The sequence below is a fragment of the Larus michahellis genome, chromosome 4 (assembly GCF_964199755.1).
Source record: "Larus michahellis chromosome 4, bLarMic1.1, whole genome shotgun sequence".
NCBI classification, from domain to species: Eukaryota; Metazoa; Chordata; class Aves; order Charadriiformes; family Laridae; genus Larus; species Larus michahellis.
The window spans coordinates 51892204-51910709 of record NC_133899.1 but is presented as its reverse complement, the minus strand read 5'-3'; the positions used below and the strand labels follow the sequence as shown (position 1 = coordinate 51910709).

The following is an 18506-nucleotide window of genomic DNA, read 5'->3' as shown; positions in this document are numbered from 1 at the left end:
TTTCTGAAGGGGCTGAGAGGTAAGCTACTGATCTCTGCCTTTATGGTTGTGTTCAAATGCTTCCTGCACCTCCTGACTTATTCCCATAAGTTTGTGTGTCAGACTGTGTGGATGTGCATGCGTGGACACGTGTACATGTCCCACTTGCGTTTGGCTTCCAGGATCGTACATAAACTGACTCCTGACTCCTGCAGCCTGAGCGTGTGGTTTCCCATCACCATCTTCCCTGCTGTTTTTCTGCTGCATTCTCTGTGTGCTGCCAAATTACATTGCATCGGCACAATACAATGAAATCCCAGTGGTATTTTTGTCCTGATTGTCATTGTGTGCCCTAAAAGCATGCATATGGTGACAAAAGAAGACAAACCCCTATGTCTCCTGTGCCTGGGACTACTGGCAGGTGGATTAGGGGAAGGTAATGGAGGGCAACAGTCAGCCCTGTGTTTCAAAATGTCTGGCTTGAGACAGCATCAACCAGTGCTGCTTACATTTGAAAAGGTTAGACCTGACTTAGAGTTCAGAGGCTGTGGGGAAAGAAGGAGGTGCAAGGCAAAGTCTTCTGATGGTATAAAGCATAAAAAACCTTTGCCATCTTCCTACCCCTATCAGCTAACGGGGTGTGTCCCACCCCCAAGTCTCTTTTGAACACGTGAGGGTTCATGTGCTGCAAAGCAGGAGAGTTTTCTCCTCCCAGCTGAGCCCATTCAAACCGGAGGTGGGTTGGGTTTTTTTGCAATCCTTGTTCGCTGTCAGATCAAGCCCTGGATGTGTCAGCGTGACATCCTCGTCCCCCCACAAACTGCCGGAGGAGCAGGTTTTGGTGTCATGTTAACACAGCCGTGAAAGTAAGAATCAGGTTTCTTTTAGAAAGAGCCGTGGGTGCACTAGTAAACATAGCGAGGTGCACAGAAAAGCAGGAGTAGGTCTGTGCAGGTGGGTTGCTCACCAGCTTCACATGGATGCGGGAGGGGAGTTGATGTTACTCCAGAATCTGTAAAGCTCTTTGCAGTCTCATTGCATTGTGTTGGGCCAGTGAACATTTCTGAAGCAGTGTAGGTACAGAGATGCTGACAGAAAGAACATGAAGTTTCTGTACGTTGAGCTACATGGTAAGATCTTCAGTACCTCTAGTGCAGCTTTGAGGAGGCATCCCTTTAAAATTCCTCTAAATAGCTAGAAAGCAGAGGGAAGGAAAAGAGAAACCCAGTGGCATATCAGAGCCTGTGTGGATGGAGGATTTGGTTTACAGCCTGCATACAAAGGGCTGGGTTCACTGCTTTGAGTAGAAATTCACTGCAGTTTTTTAAGACTTGATGAGTACATCTCTCTGGGGCATAAGCATGTCTTGCCCTAAAGACATTGTCTAACGTTGCCTGTATACCACACCGATATGACATAGCCTGATTTTTATTACTGAAAATAAGTTCTGTCAGAAGCACAGCATGATACACTGGGGCTAAAAGAGTTGCTTGCACAAAGGAAATGAATGTCTCTCTGACTTTGAGATTCACACATAAATATTTTGTGGGTAAGTTTATGTCATTTGGGATCTTTTGCACTCCAGCACTCGGTTGTGGCAAGCTGAGTGGGCAGGAGAAGGGAAAAGGTTGGCTGTGTGGCTAAAACACAGGACTGGGAGCCACAAAATCCATGCACATCCCCTGGTTCCCCCACTTACTTTCTTGTGTGACCTTGGGGAAAAGAAGGTTCAACTTTGCCTGCTCCATATCCTTTTCCCTATCAAATGGGAAAAATAATAGTGACCTGCTCAGTGGAGAGGTGGCAAGGCTTGAATAGTGCCTCGAAACATGCTTGACATTTTGAGATTTGTAAGATACTCTAAGTTCAAAGAGTTACTTTTCTTCCACACCATACAATAGCCACAGATGTGGGAGCTTCCCCTCCTTGCTCCGGGAGTGCAGCAATGGAGGAGAGGGAGGGAGAAGAAGTTATGGGTCTGGACTGAGATACAATGACAGAATTATGAGGGGCACCAGGGAGGATAAAAGGAACATATTGTTCACACCACTAACTGATGCAAGACAGTGGACATAGGCAGAGTACAGACCAGGCATGCATACTTCGTTAATCCGTTTTAGATTTTTTTCCCCCTCGTTCTTCCCAGTGTCGTTATTACAAATAACCACAGTATTATTGGCCTCAATCCTGCAGATTCATGGTGCTCAGCGGGGAACATGAGGTTGGCCTCCAGCAAGGGTGTGATTGGAAGCAGTGTGCTGCAGAGGGGGAAAGCTGGGTGTAGCTCCCTGCTTCGCGCAGAAGTCCTCCTCCCCTGCCAGGCTGGAGGAGAGGAGGGACAAGGACAGAGCCCTGTTCTCGGGAGGAACGGCTGTACATCCGGCCCAATTTGAGCTCTGCGCCTCCATGCCCAGCCGTCCCCCTGCAGCAGATAGGAATCACGGGTCCGCTGGAAGTGGCCGGCTCAGCAGCGAAGGGCTGGATGGTTCTGAGATGCCCGACCGACTCATCGCATTTTATTTGTGTATCTGCGCAACACACCCCACTCGAGCTGAGCAGAGTCAAGCATCGACCTGCTCCTATTTCTGCTGATACGCACGTTACTGCAGGCTACTTGACAGCAGGTAATCACCACCACGACGCCCCCCAGCCCTCCTTCACGGCAGCCAAGGTGGTGGCTGGATGTCCTTAGACAGCAGCGAGCCTCATGTCAGAACCAGTGCCATGACAAACCTTCTCGCTTGAGGCAAGGAGGAGTTTGGGCTGGGTGACTTGGCGGCAGAGCAGGGCTTTATTCCCTGGGGAAGGAGCAGCGTGGATTAGTTAGTGCACCATGGAAAGGAGGCGGGGGTGCACAGGAGCTTTGTTAACGGTGAAGGAGCAGCCAGACGTACTGTGCTAGTTATTTTTTGAGGAGAAGGGAGAGAAAGGAACAGAAAAGACCTTGAGGCACTTCCCATTACTCCCCGTAAAGGTGAATTGATGACAGTGGTGGGCATCTCCGAGTTAGCGGGCACTTGACTGCCAGCTGAAGCAGCAGCTGAGCTGTCTCGGCTCGGGTGTTCATGGCAGCCTGGCACGGGATGGCTCCCTGCCATCCATCCCTGCCTGCAGGCCAGGGAGCATTACGGAAGGGCAGGCACAGCTGCCGTGCAGACGAGCTGCAAAGCCACAAGAGTGAGCCCCATCGTACCAGGGGAAGAGCAGGTTGGTATTTGCTTGGTTGAGAGCGTTGTTTTCCTCTGCAGCTGGTTCAGAGAGGGGTGAGTTCTCTGTGGCCCTGTGCAAATGGACACAAAACAGATGGAAAATACTGTTCCAGGCATTTGGTTGCAGTGTACATGCCCTTTGCTTTCTCGCTTTCGACAGATGTACATGACTGCCTGAGAAGCCCAAGACCTGCTCCTGACCTTTTCCTGAGCCAGAGTCAGGGAAGTGGTTATCCTTTATTTTCGCTGACACCGTTCCCTCTGGAACACGTGGATTTCAGCAAGTTCAAAAAAAAACCCCACCCCAAACTCTCATACCAAAAAAAGGATTCAATAGCCAACAAAATGAGTCCTGGGGTGCAGAGAGGGAGGCAGGGAGAGATTTCTGCAGACCTGCAGTTCAGAAGACCAAGCTTTTGGATGTATTTCCCAATGCCTTTTCAGAACCCTGGCAAAAAGTGTCAGCAAGGCAATGGCTAGGAGCTTCATGCCATGAGGGACAGGCTCCATTTTCAGCACACACCTTTTGAAGCATTGCTTGTATCCAGACCCCCTGTCCTGACTGCTCTGTATTGCCCAGGAAGGTTCCTACCACAGGTTCTGTCCCTGACTTGGTCCCATTGGGGCACCCACGACCAGTTTGATTCAGTAGCAGAACTTGGCTTGAACGTTGTAAAGATGCTGAGCAATTTTCTCGTAATTACTTTTAATAATCAGTGTCAGCTGGTTTTCATTAAGTTTTTTTCTACTTATACTGCTCTGTGCCAGCAAAATCTACACAAAGGAACATAAAACTGGGATGGCTAGGTAAATAATTAATCATGAAAAAAAGGAAATTTTTGAGGAGACAGTCAGTAATTAGTGAATGGCCCCTAAGTGGTGAGATCTGTTTTTCTGCACCTACCTGGGCTGAGAGGTTTCCATCTGCAGCGGGGGGTGGTTGTTTCATATTTTATCCAAATGCACATTAGCTGGTAGAGTCTGTTGGTGTATTTAGTGGGAAAGATGGCCTTTTTTTTTGCACTTAGGAGGACTGCTTGACCTGGCATGCACATGTGTTTCTCTGCCTTTGCCCTTTGCACTCGCAAAGGTGTGCGTTTGTGCAAAGGCTGCTGTGGTGCTGCCGCAGGCAGGGCGCCGGGGTCCGCAGCCTTGCCAGACACTTCCTCCGCAGGGCCCCAGATCTGCCCACAGGGCTGAGAAAGGTCTGACTCTGCCTCTTTTTATTTCTATTTCTTTTCTTACTTCGTTATTTTTGAATTTCCTTCCTCTGCTGTGCGAGGCAGACTCCACACCTCTGCACTGCGCTGGAGGGGTGTGGGCAGGCAGTTGCCTCCGCAGCCGGCTGCCAGCCACACGCTTTGCGGGCAAGCAGGCAGGAAGAGCCGGAGAGCCGTACAGCCAGCACCCACACCCACGGCCATGAACACTGGTCAAGCCGGCTCATCACTCCTCAGCCAGCCTGCCTCAGCTGCTTTTTATTTTGCTAGAAAATGTCATGCTTTGACTCAGAGCTGGATGCTATGGGGATGAGCTTTCCACGCATCCAGCTGGTCCCCGCCTGCCGTCCCCATGCCAAATGCGCAGGGTTGTGGCAGCCTGTGCCCTCAAGGCGATTCTGTGGGACGCTGTCGGTGCTCTCTGTGCCTGCTTCCCCACGCATGTCTTCAGCCATGGTAGGGAAGCAGCCCTGAGTGTGGCCCCCTGTGCTAGACGAGCTCTCAGCACCCCAACAAGGTGCTCATCATCTTTGGAGACCGCTGCGCTGCCTTCCTGCTGGGCGGGAAGCTGTATCACCTTGCTGCTAGCAAAAACAGAGACGCTAAATTTTGACGGTAAGTGCAGAGGCACAGTGTGTCCTGTTTTCAGCAGCTGGCTCTCCTTTGCCCCCAGTGCACGCCAAAGCTCCACTTAAAAATGCAGTTGGGTCAGACACTGATTTTCCAGCCTGCAGCAATGCAATGCCGCAGACTCCAAGTGCCTTGCTCCATGCTCCTCACAGAGCACTCTGTCCTTTGTCTAGGTGTTTCTTCTCCTGGGTGAAAGTGTGCCTTTGCCCTGGCTGACAGTGGGTCCTGCCACCCCTGCGGGAGACCAGCACAGAGGCCCGGTGCATGGCCATGCACAGCTGTCCTCAGTCCCGCTCATTGTGATGTGTTCAGCCGAGGCAGCAGGACCGCAGCCTCGCTCTGTCACCTCTGCTGACTCAGGGTGTGGGGACACCCCTGAGGCTCCTTCAGGGAGGGTATCTGTGATGCTCTGAGCACTTGCACTGCTACACTCAGCAGAAGAGTTGAGGCTGACGTTTCTTTTCCCTTTTCTCTCTCACATGCAGGGAGAGGCAACTAACTCTCCTGTTAGCGCATGTTAAATACTTCTTTGGGGAGCACTGAACTGGGTATGACATGTTTGTCGCTTGGTACGTGCTCTGAGGCCTTGACTCCATCCTCAGTGTTGGCTAAAATGATGTGCCTCTAGCTTTCACTTTTGATACCTCTTTTGGGACATCAGAGCTGATGGTGTGGTTTCCTCAAATGGTTGTAAGTGGGGAGGTTGCTTGACTCTTCCTTCTAGGCAAAGAATATTACTTGTCTTAAAAGGGTCTTATGTTCTGGTCTCATCTCTGGTGATGCGGCAGGGAGAATCAGCCCCATCTCTGCCTGGTGGGCTTCAGACTAACCTTGTAGATGTCAGAGGGCTGCTGTTTATGGCAGCTGTGATGGACATGCAGAAGAATCACAAGGCTTTGCCTAGACTCACCTACACAAGTTCTCATCCAAATTATCTGGTATGCTTTTGACTTCCTTACATCTTCCCTATCTGTTTTTTGCGCTGGTGCCTTACCGTGGGCATTGTTACTGCAGCTGAATCTGTGGCAGATGATATGGCAGGGAGGCACCTCTGATGAGGACCTCCAGTGCAATGCTTATTTCCAGTGCACTGTCACACACCATCATTACTGTGGCTTTCCCTTGTATGTACCTCCTTATCACTTTGCTGCAGTTTTACTTCCATCTTATCACCTCCATTTCACTGGCCCGCCACATTAAAATAAGTTTCTCTCCTACAAATCAGCAGTTCCCACAACTTTCTGACTGTAATGAGCTTTCCTTCATATTATTGAGTTTCTTCTCTTCTTCATAACAATTTTTTCTCTTAGATATTCTAGCAGACATGCCAATAAATTATTTAGTCCTTCCTTGTTACTGACAATTAGATCTCCCTTGTGCCAAATGAACGAAGCACTGCAGTAAGCAACCTTCTCAGGAATAAGTTAATAAAGCCATGATGCACACGCTTGTCTTCTCACAGTGAAGTTGAATGTCTTCTTGCGTATGAATAGTCCTGTACTCCAGACGCAAAAATATCAGTGCGCCAAATCTGCCTGTGTCTTTCCATGGCCTTGCACAGACTTACATACTCTTGTCTTATGGTTTGATGTAGCCAAATTCATTGGAAATGTGCTTCTACCCTCTGGATAAATAGAGGAGTGAAGGTTCCCTGGCGATGGTGGTTTTCTTCCAGCGCTGTATTCACTCACACATTGCTTTTTAATATTGTAAAAGTTGCTGTGGTTTTTTTCATCTCTCTAAGCAAGTAGATGGCAGCCTCTGATCAGCTGTTTGGCAGATGTTAACCAGAATCAGAGGTCCCAGCTCAAACAGCCACAGAAGGAAAATTCAATGAACAAGAAATCAATACCAATAGCTGTGAGACACAGCAATGCACAGACAGTGTTTGAACCATCCAAAAAACTCACAGGAGAAAAGGTGACATTCTCCAAGAGTAAAAGTAGTGATGTCTCTCATTCTTTAAGGGGCTTTGGTTTCTTCTGTTTGCTGTTGCAAACATTGATTTCTGCTTTTTACATTTTTTTACAACATTTTCCCCTTGCTGCTTCCTTATATTTTGCTGCTGATTTAAAAAACTGCATTTAAGCTGAAGGGTTTTTTTCTGTATTTTTTTCTCCCCACTTTTTTCCCTGTTAAGCCAGAGAATGAGCAAGGTCGTAGAACTTCTCTAGAAAAGTTCACTCGCAGTGTGGTAAGTTCCTTTTCTTTTCCCTCCTCCCTTTCCTCAGAACTTCATTTTTAGTTGGGGTGAATGTGGATGCTTAACTTTTTATTTCATCCTTTATTTTTGCAGCTAGCATCTTTGTAGCTTCTCTTTTAATACTTTAGCTCATCTAAATAGTAGCTCTAAAGAAGGGGGGGTGGGAAGGGAAGCAGAATTCCATAATGCTCATTCTAGCTTATCATCACTGCAAAAGCAAATTGATTTTTGTCTAGAATTAAATGCAAGGTTGTCTTTTTGCTGTGTTCCCACTACAGTATTTGTTGTGGCTTTTCCTTGCGCAATGAAGTAGAAGAGCATGGTTCTCATAGTGCCATCGCAACAGTATCCGTATTGACCTCCATGCATGGTTAATGATACCGTATGTATATACACATACATATCCACCCACAGCTCTGCAGCCGCTTCCTCCATTGCCCCCGTCTGCCAGTGCTCATGTAAATAGTGATGGGTGATACCCTTTGACTCGTTCATGATATCGATACCGGAAAAGGAGCACAGTAACGGCAAGAAACGCAACACCGTTAAACCTTTTAGATAAGGGGACAGTGGGATCTCAAGGGCAGCAGACGGATGTCCTCTCCTATCTTGTCCTTTGCCAGTCTCCAAACTCCAGCCAGTCTGACGGTGGGGGAAGCTGGTCTGCCTGCAGAGGGATGCTGCAGCATGGGGTGGCGTCGGGCACTGTCTGGGGCTGCTTCTCTCCAGCCCCCCCAGGGCAGCACCCCAGAGCTTGAGCAAGACCCACTCATCCCACTTGCTCTCAGGGATCTGCGTGTGCAGCAGATTTTCTAAAGCAAGGGAAGAGCAGGGAGAGGGGGCAGGGTCAGAGGCAGATGCTGCAAGCGTGGTGGAGGAGCAGGGATAGTGGGCAGCGCGGGGTGGGACGGGCTGTGTGCGTGGAGTGGCACAGAACAAGGACAGGGCTGGAGCTGGAGATGCAGCAACTGGGTCAGTGGGGAATTATTCTTGTGTTGCTCAGTATCAAGAACACTTTGACTTGGTACCTCATATAGTTTTAGCATACTGCTGTGGTCTTCAGGTATTGTAAGGTGATACTGGGACAGCAGAGAGTCATCAAGCGGTTGATTCCTGTAGAGGCTACTGTACAGAACAGTTATTTCATAGAAAGGTCATAGACCTTGTTATGGCTTTGTAACAGCTTTATAATGAAGGCATTGGACTATGTGTATATACAGTACATATGCTTGCATTTGTGTGTGTATGTATGTATATTTTTATGTATGCTATATACATACACACAGCATATAAATATTAAAGCATTTGTACGTACAGATAGAAAAGGGGAAGCCACGCAGGTAAGTGTGAGCTGTCGTAGAGCAAATAAGCCCAGAGGGGTTCTTTCTGATGCTGCCATGCTACTGCACTAGCAAACCCGAATGTAACACGCAGAGCTTTGTAGTATATCCACTGGCAGACTTCCTGAGGAATGTATTTATATAGCTAATGCATATGCACACATTTAAAATATGTTGATACAAAATATATCACTGTGCCCATCTGCATGTTTACTACTTTCTAAGAGTCTGCCAGAAAGAGGAATAGGCAAGATATTTTTTTTAAACAAACTATGCAGAAATATTTACACCGAGTGGTAAATTCTGCTTCCAGATTTGCCAAATACATAGAAGAGTTACTCTCACTTTACTAGACTGGCTGGGTTTATAGTAACACAGCCAAGGATGGATTTTTCTCTTGCATTTGATTTGAAGGGTAACTTGACAAGCTGAGTTTACGATGGTAGAATTATAATGTAAGTACCTGTAAAGAAAATTGTTGTAGATTGGTTGGCACTTTAGTTCATTTTTGTCTTACCAGATAGCATACCGTAAAAATTTTATTTCGTTTTTCTTAATACAGATATAAAATGTTGTCTTCTGATGGCATAGTGGCTACCAGAACTAGGAAGGGTCTGAATTTTTTATACTTTGCATTATGGCAGTCTGTCACTACCATCAGATGAGAAAATAGTCACTATGTTGGCATGTCATTATGTCCTCGGAGGACAGCATTACCAAAGCAGTAACTTTATGGCGTACTCAGGGGACTAAATTAAGACAAAGTTAATTCTGCATGCTCTAGTTCTCCAAAATGCACTGTCGTTCCCCGACTGTGTAGGAGTGCAGCAATACAGTGGCCCTCGTTCCCTGAGCTCCACTATACTTTAGTGATTGCTCATTACAGGATCACATATTCAAGCTGACCCTGCACAGGCGTGCTGAAGTTAAGCATATGCTTAAGGTTTGGCTGGAACAGAGCTCGAACACTCAGCTCTTTTCAGGAGGGGGCCCTAAACTGATTTTGTAAACAGAAAAGTATGAGGTCAGATTTCCAGTGATGGCTGTAAGAGAAATGTCCAGAACAACCAGGGCTAGAAGTTTGTTTGCCTCAGAGAGCTGTTGCTGAGATGCAGTTGTGGCTCCCAGACCGGCTGTGGACCTGGGCCACCTCCAGGCTGGGCTGCTCTGTTTGCCTCTGGGAGGGCACAGTAGACCTCCAGGGAAATTTTCAGATATCGCTGTGGCAGGTGACACAGCATTTTGGGAAATGACTGAATTGAGGTCCTTGAAGGCTTGGCAGCACGTGCTCTGGGCCACGGGCCTCATAGTGCTGGGTGCTTTGGTGGATGCGCTGCCTGCTGGGGGCAGCTCCCGGAGGCCTGAGCCAGCCTGGTGGGTGCTGCCCAGCCAGACGTGCCCTCAGCCTTCCCACTCCCCAGGGAATCCTGCCGCGGCTATGGGAAGTGGAACTGTAATGCAAAACTCAGGGCGGAACTGCAGAACTTTGGGTTTGGATAAAAATGTGAATTTTAAGGTAAATTGCATTTGAATTTCAAGATTTAAATATGGATTTCAAGAACAGAATTTGATTGAAGACTTATGTCATTTAGCAAAAACATCAGGAAAAATTATTAGTCGAAGAATAGCTCGAAGACAGTTACAGTGGGCAATAAAATAGTCTGGTTGTGTTTTTTCTTTCTGCACCACCATGATTATTGGTAAGGTCATAAGAATATTTAAAACGTGTTTTAAAATACAGAGCAAATTCCCTTCCAGTGTCAATCTGTTATTGTTTCCTGTAGTACTCTAGCACTTCAGGCCTTTTAAGAACCTCCCCTGAATAATTTTTAGCTCATTGTTTCTCCAAATAAAGCAGTTACAATTGTTTAAAATCTGCTATAACTTTTCAGCTGAGATAAGCAACACAGGGAAAACATCTGTCTAATGATGTCATGGTTTCCTTTTGCATCGCTGTACTCAGATTTGGGGAACTTGGTTCCTCTAACAATGTAGGTGGTGTAGAGCCAGAGCAGGAGCATGGAGGTTGTGGTTCATGACCCCTTCCTTGCTGCTGATGCTGTACTTGGAGGGGTGCTTTCCATACCAGAGAAGGCCTTTTTGTAGCCAGAATGCCAGATATGCCCAACTCCTTAGACAGCGAGTCTTCACTTGAGTGAAAAAAATTAAACTCTCTAGTTTTGCCTGTTCTAGCTGCTTGGATCTCACCATCTCTTGTTTGAGAAAGACAGGAAAACAATGCAACACTTCAGAAAAAGAAACAGGAAAGCTTTGTTGACAAACTGCAAACAATATTGCAGGCTTTTTGTCTCTTACTTGGGTTAAACCCCTCCCCAGAAAAATCTTTCAGCTCTTCCGAATTGCTCTCCTGTGCCGTGTGGAAAGCTGTGCAGCTTGGCTTCGGGACTGCAGACTTGGAGCAAGTGGAAGTCGTCTTACCCACAGGGCTCCTGCTCATCTCAGAGTTACAACCCAGGAGACAGAGATTAACCTTAGACCATTTGACATCCTTTAGAAAGACACCATGGAGCCCCACTAGCCAGCCAGAGGCTTGACACCTTCAAGGGGATCAATGGGGAATAAGAAAGTACAGGTTTTTACAGATTATTTTTTTTTATACTGCTCTTCAATTCCTGCAAGACTCCACTGCCTCATCTTTCTTGGCTTGGCACTTTTGACCAGGAGAAGGCAGCTCATGACTAATGAATGCATCGAGTTTTTGCACCAAATCTTTCTGGAAGCCAGGTGCTATGCGGTCCGCATTAAGCAGGACACTGAGAGCAAGGTTTTGCTGCAGCGATGGTTCACCTTTTACTTCCAGGTCCTTTCAAAGTATCAGCTGATACCTTTGTGCAAAGGCCAAGAAGGGGATTTTGCCCACCACTGGCCAGGTCCTCCTGTAGCTAAGGGCCTAGTTTGCAGTGCCTCCCTGTCTGGGCTCCCCTTGGAGCAAGGAAACATCTGTCTGACCTAGCGCCCAACGTGCCAGACATCCGCAACCTCCCCAGCTTACCTGCCTGAGGTCTGCAGCTGCAGCGTCAGTGTGTGTTTCATGGCAGCCCCCCCACCACAGCCTGGGCAGCGGCTGTGTGGTCCCAGGACCAAACGTCATGGTTATCAGTCATCTGGTGAACACCAAAGGGCCACGTCTGCATGATGGAGCAGATCGCTACAGGGTACATGTCGCCCAGCACTGCTGGAGGAGAGGGGCTGCAGATTTTTCTCCCCTCCCTCATGCTTTGAAGAGTTCTCAAAAATAAGTGGGCAGCACAGTGGTAGGATAGGCATCATGGTCTCTGACCCCTCGGCCCTATGCCAGGCTCCAGTGCCATGAAATCACAGGTGTGTGATGTGTAATGACAGGACACGGGGTAACGGCCTGAAACTGAAAGAGGGTAGATTTAGATTGGATATCAGGAAGAAATTCTTTACTGTGAGGGCGGTGAGGCACTGGAACAGGTTGCCCAGAGAAGCTGTGGATGCCCCATCCCTGGAAGTGTTCAAGGCCAGGCTGGATGGGGCTTTGAGCAGCCTGGTCTAGTGGGAGGTGTCCTTGCCCATGGCAGGCGGGTTGGAACTAGACGATCTTTAAGGTCCCTTCCAACCCAAACCATTCTGTGGTTCTGTGATTCTGTGTAAAGCTAGACTGGCTCTTCCATGCTCTCCACGGGAGCCCCGGGGAAGGGTTGATCTCAGGGAGTTGCAGATCTGGCAGTCTATTGCATCGGGGCACTTACTAATCCACCTCATTTAAAAAAATGATGGCACTGCGCATGGTGGCAGGTTTATCTTATTACAATTTTCCTTTTGAATACAGCAAGGATTGACATTATGAAGGCAGAGTTAGCCTGTCTTCTCTCCCAAGTGAAGATAAATGGCATCATAAAAATCAGACATCATGTATCATATATGTTATAAATAATACCTGGTATTGAGGTAATAACTTAATTTTAAAGACACACATACACACAAATCCATATATCTACATCGCTCTCTTCTGTCATATTTGATCATCTTACTAATTAAAAGGAGCCTGCTATACTATTTTTAGCCCTGCAGTCTCAGCCTAGCTGTTTAAACCACTGTAGTTTCCCATCTGCTTTAGAAATGATTTAATAATCAGATAGACAGAAGCTTAGTTCTCATAAGCTGAGATGATCCTTCAGGGCCAAGAGTAGAAGGAAAATATATTTTAATGAGTACATTTAGGGAAACCACTGCTGCTTTTGTCTTGCAAAGGAAGCCACCAAGTCTCTGCCTAACTTGTGCTGGTGGCCATTTACATTTAATAACAGGGGAAAGAGGAGGGGGTTCCTTTGTTGCATCATTCTGAGTATTATCTCTAAAAGCAGCAATGATTACTCCAGCAATAACAGGGATTAAGCTTATGGATACTACCCTCCGCAGGTAACTTAGATAAGCCTGGGCCGTGATCACACACACAGCATCATGCAGAATGGTAGGGGTTGGAAGGGCCCTTCAGAGATCATCTAGTCCAACCCCCTGCCACAGCAGGTTCACCTACAGCAGGTTGCACAGGAACGCATCCAGGCAGGTTTTGAATATCTCGGAGAGGAGACTCCACCACCTCTCTGGGCAGCCTGTTCCAGTGCTCTGTCACCCTCAAAGTAAAGAAGTTTTTCTTTATGTTCAGATGGAGTTTTCTGTGTTCCAGTTTATGTCCATTGCCTCTTGTCCTGTTGCTAGGCTCCACTGAAAAGAGCCTGGCCCCATCCTCCTGACACCCGCCCTTTAAATATTTATAAGCATTGATGAGATCCCGCCTCAGTCTTTTCTTCTCCAGGCTAAACAGACCCAGGTCTCCCAGCCTTTCCTCATAAGAGAGGTGCTCCGGTCCCTTGATCATCTTTGTAGCCCTCTGCTGGACTCTCTCCAGTAGTTCCTTGTCTTTCTTGAACGGGGGAGCCCAGAACTGGACACAGTACTCCAGCTGTGGCCCCACCAGGGCAGAGCAGAGAGGGAGAATGACCCTACTCTAGAGGGGGAGGATGATCTCCCTCAACCTGTTGGCCATGCTCTTTTTAATGCACCCCAGGATACCACTGGCCGCCTTGGCCACAAGGGCACATTGCTGGCTCACAGTCAACTTGTTGTCCCCCAGGGCTCCTAGGTCCCTCTCTGCAGAGCTGCTTTTCAGCAGGTCAGCCCCCAACCTGTACTGGTGCCTGGGGCTTCTCCTCCCTAGGTGCAGCACCCTACACTTGCCCTTGTTGAACTTCATTAGGTTCCTCTCCACCCAACTCTTCAGCCTGTCCAGGTCTTGATGAATGGCAGCACAGCCTTTTGGTGTGCCAGCCACTCCTTCCAGTTTTGTGTCATCAACAAACTTGCTGAGGGTATGATACTCAGACTTGAATTCAAACTTTCCAAAAATTGTTATATTCCAAGGAAGGAATTCCCCCTGTAAGAAAACTGGTCTTAAAGTTTCTGACTCAATATTGAGGTGGTGACCTAATGCTGAGAAGGTCCCTGCATTTTATTCCCAGCTGACATTTCATTAAGAACAAAAGGTGCACACACATGTACAGCTTTTGAGAGGGCCAGATTTGTCAATCTCTGTGCTTTTAAAGGACAAGAGAGTGGCCAGACCAGTGATATATTTTTTATTCAGAATTTTTAAAACTTCTGTCTGAACTGACTGATGTGGCACACTGTTAGTCGTTACGTTCATGGACTGAAAAAGCTCTTTACCTGAAGAAGGTAAAGAAGCTCTTGTGCCTCTCTTCCACTGCCTGAGGACAGAGAGAAGAGTTGCACAACCTGGGACAAGCAAGAGGCATTTCTTGGCCAGAGCCCCTTAGGAAACTCAGCCCAAGCAATGGCAGGAGCTGGCAGCTCCAGGCAAAACCAACAGCCTCAGCCAGAGTGTGCCGCACGGGACTGGGGTGGGGGGGTCAAAGATGCAAATGCCAGACTTTTGGCTGGATATTGGAGTCTGTAGGAAATCCCTTTCCGTGTGTTTTCTTTTCCCGATCTCCTTCCTCAAGCAGTAGCGGCCCAGCACAGTGTATGCAGAGGTGTGATGTGCCCAGGCCTGCCGTAGCAGCTACGGCATGCATGACATGCATGCTTGCACAGGGTGAGCTACAGGCTGTATTTTGTCTTTCTTTGTTAAGGTCTGTAAAGAGCATAATACTTAACGGGAAAAGGAGCCCTCCAGTTAAGTCCTAGAGAAAATGTGAGCCTGTAGTGAGACTTAAAAGACTCGGGACATTTATTTTAATGTCAGCATAGTAGAAGACACCAGATCTAGAGAAGAGATGTGGTAGAGAAGAGAAGGTGCCCTGCTGGATCTGTTGTTTGTAAACAGGGAAGGTCTTGTGGGGGATGTGAAGGTTGGAGGCTGTCTTGGGAACAGTGACCATGAAATGATAGAGTTTTCGATTCTGCGAGAAGCAAGGAGAGGGGTCAGCAGAACTGCTACCTTGGACTTCCGGAGGGCGGACTTGGCTTTTCAGGAGCCTGGTTGACAAAGTCCCCTGGGAGGCAGTCCTCCAGGGCAAAGGAGCCCAGGAAGCCTGGATGATTTTCAAGAAGGAAGTCTTAAAGGCGCAGGAGCAGGCTGTCCCCATGTGCCAGAAGACAAGCCGTCAGGGAAAAAGACAGGCCTGGCTAAACAGGGAGCTAGTGTTGCAACTTAGGGAAAAAAAGAGGATCTATGGCCTCTGGAAGGAAGGGCAGGCCACTCAAGAGGACTACAAAGAGGTAGTGAAGCTATGGAGGGAAAAAATCAGGAGGGCCAAAGCCCAGCTAGAACTAAACCTGGCTTCTGTTGTCAAGGACAACAAAAAAAGTTTCTGTAAATATATTAACAATAAGAAGAGGACTAAGGATTATCTCTGTCCTCTAGTAGATGGGGCCAGCAACATAGTGACCAAGAATGAGGAAAAGGCTGAGGTACTTAATGAAGTCTTTGCCTCAGTCTTCAGCAGTAGGACCAGTTGTTCCCTGAGTACCCAGCCCCCTGAGCTAGAAGACAGGGATGGGGAGCAGAATGAAGCCCCTGTAATCCAAAGGGAAACGGTGAGGGACCTGCTTCAGCACCTGGAGGTGCACAAATCTATGGGGCCGGATGGGATCCACCCAAGGGTATTGAAAGAGCTGGCGGAGGTGCTCGCCAGGCCACTTTGCATCATTTATGAGCAGTCCTGGACAACCGGGGAGGTCCCAGCTGACTGGAGGTTGGCAAATGTGACACCCATCCACAAGAAGGGCCAGAAGGAGGATCCGGGGAACTACAGGCCAGTCAGTCTGACCTCGGTGCCTGGGAAGGTCATGGAACAGATCCTCCTCAGTGCCATTACACGGCACGTGCAGGAGAACAGGGTGATCAGGCCCAGTCAGCATGGGTTTGTGAAGGGCAGGTCATGCCTATCAAACCTAATATCCTTCTATGATAAGGTGACCCACTTAGTGGATGAGGGAAAAGCTGTGGATGTTATCTACTTGGATTTTTGCAAAGCTTTTGACACTGTTTCCCACAGCATTCTCCTGGAGAAACTGGCTGCTCATGGCCTGGACAGGTGTACTCTTCGCTGGGTAAAAAACTGTCTGGATGGCCGTGCCCAGAGAGTGGTGGTAAATGGAGTTAAATCCAGTTGGTGTCCAGTCACAAGTGGTGTCCCCCAGGGCTCGGTGCTGGGGCCGGTTCTCTTTAATATCTTTACCAATGATCTGGACAAAGGGATCGAATGCACCCTCAGTAAGTTCGCAGATGACACTAAACTGGGCGGGCGTGTTGATCTGCTTGAGGGTAGATTGGCTCTGCAGAGGGATCTGGACAGGCTGGACCGATGGGCTGAGACCAATGGTATGAGGTTCAACGAGGCCAAGTGCCGGGTCCTGCACTTGGGTCACAACAACCCCATGCAGCACTACAGGATTGGGGCAGAGTGGCTCGAAAGCAGCCCAGCAGAAAAGGACCTGGGGGTGTTGGTTGACAGCCGGCTGAATATGAGCCAGCAGTGTGCCCAGGTGGCCAAGAAGGCCAACAACATCCTGGCCTGTATCAGGAATAGTGTGGTGAGCCGGACTAGGGAAGTGATCATCCCCCTGTACTCGGCACTGGTGAGGCCCCACCTCGAGTACTGCGTTCAGTTTTGGGCCCCTCGCTACAAGAGGGACATTGAGGTGTTGGAGCGTGTCCAGAGAAGGGCTACAAAGCTGGTGAGGGGCCTGGAGGACAAACCTTATGAAGAACGACTGAGGGAGCTGGGCATGTTTAGCTTGGAGAAGAGGAGGCTGAGGGGAGACCTTATCACCCTCTACAACTACCTGAAAGGAGGTTGTAGAGAGATGGGGGCTGACCTCTTCTCCCTGGTGACAAGTGATAGGACGAGAGGAAACGGGTTCAAGTTACGTCAGGGGAGGTTTAGATTGGATATTAGGAAACATTTTTTCACTGAAAGGGTTATTAAACATTGGAATAGGCTGCCCAGGGAGGTGGTGGATTCACCATCCCTGGAGGTGTTTAAAAAAAGGGTAGATGGGGCACTTAGGGACATGGTTTAGAAGTGGCTTTTGTCAGGGTAGGTTAAAGGTTGGACTTGATGATCTTAAAGGTCCCTTCCAACCTCAGCAATTCTATGATTCTATGATTCTATGGTATGAAATGCATCAAGGAGTCAGGTATGAAGAAGCAGGGAGGTTTTCCAGGTGGTAAATTCATTTCAGTGCAAAACGAGAATAAGGTGAAGGTAGAGCTGGTCTGTGTTGAAGCTGCACAGGAAGGAGACTGTAGATCAAGAACATAAGAATAAAAGTTTTCTAATGAGCTTTCTTTAAAGAATCCTGGATGTTATGGATGGGACATTTTGTACAGGACAGCAAGTCAATGAAGACCGAAGATTGTCTCAGTTCCCGGGCATAGGTGAATAACTGAATCGACAGACTGGCCCAGCTTCATTAGCCATACAAGACAGAGCTGCAGTAGGCAGAAAGCAAAAGTTGGTAAGCAGGAACTGCTGTGGTCCTTGCATTAGCAGCAGCGGGGTGGGTTTATATCCTTATCCAGAAGCACTGGAGACAAAGTCCCACATGACATCCTTACCGAGTGTAGAGCCAGTGTCCCACCTTGGTTTCTCACCTAGGGATGACTTTTCCAGGAGCAGGAATATGACTGAAGATCTTGTATTTGATATAGTTGTCAAGGCCAGTGGCCAGGATGCTTTCTGTTTGAGGCCTGAAACGCCCTCCTCCTCCTCCTTGCAGTGGTGCAAACTGGCATTTTCATGGTGACATTTCCTCTGCTTTGATTTTCTGGTATCTTTTGGCTATTTCTTATTGAACTAACCTTGGCTCAGGACTGTAAGTGCATCCCAGTTCAGTACCCAGTGAACACATTTAGTTTCAGTTCCATGCATATCTATTAATTTTCATTATACAGCTATGAAAGCCTTAATGTCTACCCTGCCTGCCTGGCTGTCCCTTCCAGGATGATGTCAGCAGTCTTCTCTTCCAGCTCCGTGTTGTTACCCTTGTTCTTCCCCGCTGCCGCTTTCCCATCTTCCTGATCCTCAGCTTCATCCCTTGGCCACTGCTACTGCCTCATGCTGGTTTTTATGTCCTCTCGGTTTGTCTGCTGTTGGATCAGAGTCCAAGTCGCATTCTAACTGTCCTGGTCCTATTCTTAATTTGTGAGTATGCTGTCACACACATGAAATGTGTTGATGGGATCTTATCTTTCTTGGGTGAACTGTGTGATATTTTGCACAGCTGTGTATGACTGTGATGTATCTACAAATACTAACCACGAACACAATGAAGCAGGCATAGGGCTGGAGAAAGAATTGCTGCCTGATATCATCAGGGCTCACTTTTTAACTGATTCCTTGATAATCTCATAGAACTGTCATATACTTACCAGCTTTCCCACTTTTTCATTTTCCCAGCTCTACCAGCTTGC

General features: G+C 47.9%; 1 protein-coding gene across 12 annotated transcripts in view; it reads left to right on the top strand.

The window, feature by feature from the left end:
* RGS6 (regulator of G protein signaling 6) overlaps positions 1-18506 on the top strand; it is a 293044-nt gene that overhangs the window by 262159 nt on the left and 12379 nt on the right. For 5 of the 12 annotated variants that reach the window (XM_074584764.1, XM_074584757.1, XM_074584758.1 and 2 more), the window contains one exon: positions 7179-7232. The exons of the other annotated variants lie outside the window; for them this stretch is intronic. In XM_074584764.1, the coding sequence (XP_074440865.1) occupies positions 7179-7232 (54 nt within the window). The remainder of the gene's footprint in view (positions 1-7178; positions 7233-18506) is intronic. 12 annotated transcript variants of the gene reach the window in all.